Below are 4856 nucleotides of genomic sequence, written 5' to 3' on the forward strand. Positions count from 1 at the left end.
ACACTGCATCTCTGTTGAGCACAAAAGCTTTTTGTCTGCAAACTTGTGATTTCACAAAGCCACAGGGGCACGCACAGACCAAGACTCTCAGCGACAAATGATGACAACCATGCGTGTTTTTTTAAAAATTTTATTTGTCAAAGAAAAAAGGCAGTAGCCAATTGTAAACCTACTTAATCTTTAACTCCAATTTCATCTTTAAATTTAGAGAAATGACTTTACTTTTTTTTTTTTTAAACAACCCCCCCTTTTTCCCCTTTAATGTTTACCATCTACTCGTGCTGAATCCTTCCAAGGAGATTGCTCCAGCGTACCTCTCCAGGTCCTCGCTTTGCTCCTTTTACCAAAAACATGAAAAACTCCATCCGCGCATCTTAAGGGCTCCAATCGTCAAAAATAGGAAAAAGAAAAATCTTTGGAATAGCCAATTGAGTTGAATAAAAAATCCACACGAGTGCGGTTTGGTTGGGGCAGGAATCCACTCCTATGTTCCTGGTAATTTGATCCCGCTCCATGAATCCTTGTAATTCAGCCTCCCTATCCTATCCACATTATGAATCCAATGATCCAGCTCCAAGGATTGGGATCCAGTGAGCCCTCTCCAATCCAAACCTTTATAACCAGCAAAACCAAAAAAGAGGAGGCAAAAAGTTAGATACTGTAATGAAAAAATAGGATTCTGGGGAATGATCAGTTATGTTTGCCATCAATTAATACAGATGTACATTAATAACTATCAATTCCCCAAAACAAACTTTTGAATGGTGAACGCTCAGATAATTTTTAGAAATGTTAATTACTATTCGGAGGAAACATTTTAATATTTACACTATGTCAACTGAAAATGCCAACATACTCATTGCTCGTAGGGTGGTAGTGCGCTACGGGTTTTGTGGCTGCAAAAAATGTTTATGAGACTGGAAAAGCTTACTGCTAAAGCTATCCACCTACTGCGCGTCTATGCTACAGCTAGCACTCCCAGCTGGAAGGTAACAAAATTAACTAACCAGAGTTTTCAAACATATCGGTGAGTCAATTGTGAATTAGTCTGAGGGGGCAGGGCGGAGACTTAAGAAATTACTCCCAACTTGGTTTTCTACTTTTGCTTTCATTCTGATACTTTAAAAAAATGAAGTAGCAACGCTGTATCAGTCACACAGAGGACATGCAGATTTTAGCAGTATTGATATTATACTCTGATTTAAAGATACCCTTGATCTACTACAAGTGTACAAACACTAACATAACATTAACACTTGTAACCAAATGCTGCATGACAACGTAAACCAATATTCCCACCCCCGTCCCAGTTTATTCCTTTAAAAAACCAGAACGGATTAGAGAATTACAAAAGCAAGTGATTAGCCACAATTGCAAAAAAAAGTAAGTTTTAAAGAGCAATTGTAGTCTGCAATAACCAAAACATGCCTGCAGTGCCACGTAGGTGCACGCACTCCATTAACCTGTCTCTCAGTATAAGGTCAATACTGCCAAGTTCATCTGTGACAATAGCACTTGGAGTCATACCATTGCCTCCATTATTGATCTGATCCTCCTCAATCCTCCTTTTGACAATCCTAAAATGATTGACATGTGCTCCACAATCCTTTAATCCAAAGCATTCTTAATCCATCTCTTCAGATATGTCTACAGAAAGACACACGAAAAGGCAAGATAAAATATAAGATCCCCCAGAAGAGACAAGTTAGCCACAAACATCCCAACATCCCCAGCTCGTATAAACCATAGCTGAACACTGAGACATTTACACAGCAATACCACGGTTTGAAGAATGTTGGTGTTTAACTGGAACTAAGTTGGAACAATCCTGACTGACATCAATTAAAATACAATTTAGCGAAGACATGAGGGGGGAATGTTGATGTTCTGGAGCAAATACTCACTAGGGATTTTACACACGAATGCAATTCAACACTTCAGCCAATTTGAATAAAACAGTTGAATTAAAAAAAAAAAACAAAACAAAAAAACCCAAAAGACTGTACTAAGTAAAGGAAAACTGTGTACAACACGGGGTTCTACAAAAAAAGATCAGAGCTAGTGATCATTTATGTACGAGATCGGGATCTGCTGTGGCGGGGAGAGTAGCGTGGAGATCCTCTGCTTCTTCTTGGGGAATAACTGCGGCTTCTGCTGTTGCTTCGACTACGGCTTCTGCTACGACTACGGCTGCGTGACCGAGATCTTCCATAGCTTGGACTTCTTGGGCCATCAACTTTAACACGGATGTAGGCAGTTTCTCCCTATTGAATAGACAGAACTTTCGATTGAAAAGTCTAGGCTTCAGGGCCATCTTTCTAGGCATGCTGACAGACTGAAGATATTGTTTACTACAGCACGGAAACAGACATCAAAGCTTTAAAGTCTACCTCCTCACAAGCTGGCCACAGACTTCTTCAGCCGCTTTGTATATCAACAGTGAACACCACACATTCCTTACCTTCAAATCCTACTGTTAAGCCCCTTGTATCCATTTCTGGCCAAAGAAAGTAAGTATGAAACCTACCTCATGAGATCTAAATTTAGTGTTATCCAGTTTTCGCACAGCGTAGGTCATATCTTCCTTCCGTACAAACTCCACGACACCAGTGCCATCTCGGAAAACATCAGCATAACATACATCACCTGCTTCACGCATGTGATCCTTTAAATCCTGCCAACTCCCACTTGGAGGCAGCCCTATATGAAAAGCGAGACGCTACTTTAAAACGGGATTTTACTCTCACCTCCCGCAGCCTCAGAGACAGCTCACAGCGAACGAGAGATCGTTTAAGAAGCGAGCGGGCTGCCTCGAGGAGCCGTTTTTGCACGGTCCGAGGAGCCGTTCGACCGCGCGGCAGCGTTCGTCCCGGGCCAGGAAAGGGGATGCTATTTTAAAAACATCCCAGGAGCTGCCTCCCCCCAGGGCTGGGAAGCGCGCCCGCAGGACCCCGAGGAAACACAGCGACGGAGAATGAGAAAGGACTCACCCGAGACGATGACTCTGTACTCCGAGCGCCGGGACGGGGGCCCGTACCTGCCCCGGGGGACGCCGCCCCCGCCACCCCCGCCGCCGCCCCTGCCGGTGCCACGGCCGCTCCGAGGGAACTCCACGCGGAGGCGATACCCGTCGTAATCGTAGCCGTCCCGCCCGTAGACGGCGTCCTCCGCGTCTCTGCGGGACGGGACGGGGCGGTGAGCGCTGCCCTGCCCACGCACCGCCCCCCCGCCTTTGTTCCCGCTTCCCGCGTCCCCCCCCCCGCCCCGCAGGGCCCGTTAGCGCCGGAGCACGGCGGGGAGCGGCGGCTCCGGCCTCGGGGGGAGCAAGGCCCGCAGCCCCTCTCCCAGGGGAGCGCCCGTGTGTGGGGGGTCTCACCTGGGGTCCTCAAACTCTACGAAGGCGAAGGGCGGGCCCCCGCGGCGGTTCTTGAGGTCGATGTCGCGGATGGCCCCGTACTTGTAGAAGACGTCCTCGATGTCCTTGGTGCGGATGTCGGGGGGGAGGTTCCCCACGTAGATGCGGCAGTCGTTGTTGCCGGCTGGGCCGCGAATCACGCCCCCTCCGGACATGGCAAGGTCGGCAATGGCTGCGGCGGTGGAGGGCCGGAGCGCGGAGAGCGGGGTGGCGGAACGGGCGCGGGGCCGGGCCGGGCAGACAGGAGCGCACACGCCGCCTCCCCCAACAACCGCTTCAAAATGGCGGCGGCGCCTCGCGGTCCGGCTGCGCGCAGCGATTTCACCCCCGGCCGCAGTACCTCACGCGCGTGCGGCGAACGAGGCGGTGCCCGCGCCTTCCGCCGAGTCCTCACCGCTGCGAGCTGCGCATGGGCGGTGGCTAAAGAAAAAGTAGTCCCTCCTCTCTCGCCGCTCAGCGGCCCCACCTCCGTAGCCGAACCGGTGCTGGCGGCGCAGCTCGCAAGGGCGAGGGTGCGGCGAGCTCGGCTATGCTCGGCGAGGCCACGCTGCAGGAGGGAAGACCGCGGTGATAAGCTTCGGCGCTCACGGCGGCAGAACGTGTGACGTCACATCCGGTGCAGCGCCCGCGGGAAGAAGGCCCGGCCGGGCGGGCGGAGGGAGGTTCCCAGAATGCCCCACGGCGGCGCTTGGCGCCAAGGCGCGCGGCGCGACCCACAATCCCCTGCGGGGCGCGAGGGGGGCGCGGTGGCGGGAGAGGGGCTGCGGGGCGGGCTGCGGCCGGGGCCTCGTCCTCCCGTGCTGGGGCAGAGCGGCCGCAGCCGCGGTTCCGCTGCGGTGTGGTGTGTCCGGAGGGTGGGAGGAAAAGGGCTCTGCCCGCTCCCCGGGCGGGCCCGACGTAGGGCGGCGGCGAGCTGGGGCCGCGCTGACGTAAAATGGCTGCCCTGAGGGCACGGGGAGCTGAGGCCGCGGCTCGGCCACACCGGCATCCTGCTCACCTGGCCCTGCGGAGGGTTAGGGCTGTTCGTGGGTGCCAAAAGTGGCGACAAATAAGCTCAGTAAGACTTGTTCTGCAGTTTTACGAGACAAATATCCTTTATGAAGCCTGAATCTCTTCACTATGAGAGTGGTGAGGCACTGGCACAGGTTGCCCAGAGAAGTGGTGGCTGTCCCATCCCTGGAGGTGTTCAAGGCCAGGCTGGATGGACCCTGGGCAGCCTGATCCAGTAGGAGGTGACCCTGCCCATCCAGGGGGGTTGGAACTGGATAATCTTTAAGGTCCCTTCCAACCAAAACTATTCTATGATTCTGTGACTAATTTTAATGTTATGAACTCCACAGCAGTCAAAACTCTGCTAATGTGGCGCTTTGGAGCCAGCTCTGCCTGACCTTGTATTTGGGATGCGGAAAGGTGGCCAACAGAGGTCTTTGTAGAGGAAGAC

The 4856-nt window shown here is 52.2% G+C and overlaps 1 protein-coding gene across 1 annotated transcript; it reads right to left on the reverse strand.

Annotated features, from left to right (window-relative positions):
- Positions 1 to 217: 217 nt before the first annotated feature.
- Positions 218 to 4066, reverse strand: SRSF1 (serine and arginine rich splicing factor 1). The gene is made up of 4 exons (XM_054085196.1): positions 3377 to 4066; positions 2991 to 3175; positions 2528 to 2700; positions 218 to 2264 (listed from the first exon to the last, which is right to left on the reverse strand). Exons 1-4 carry the CDS (start codon positions 3568 to 3570, stop codon positions 2070 to 2072), a joined length of 747 nt encoding a protein of 248 aa, XP_053941171.1. The 5' UTR covers positions 3571 to 4066; the 3' UTR covers positions 218 to 2069.
- Between the last annotated feature and the right edge of the window lie 790 nt (positions 4067 to 4856).

This window comes from Cuculus canorus, chromosome 20 (assembly GCF_017976375.1).
Source record: "Cuculus canorus isolate bCucCan1 chromosome 20, bCucCan1.pri, whole genome shotgun sequence".
Classification (NCBI taxonomy): Eukaryota; Metazoa; Chordata; class Aves; order Cuculiformes; family Cuculidae; genus Cuculus; species Cuculus canorus.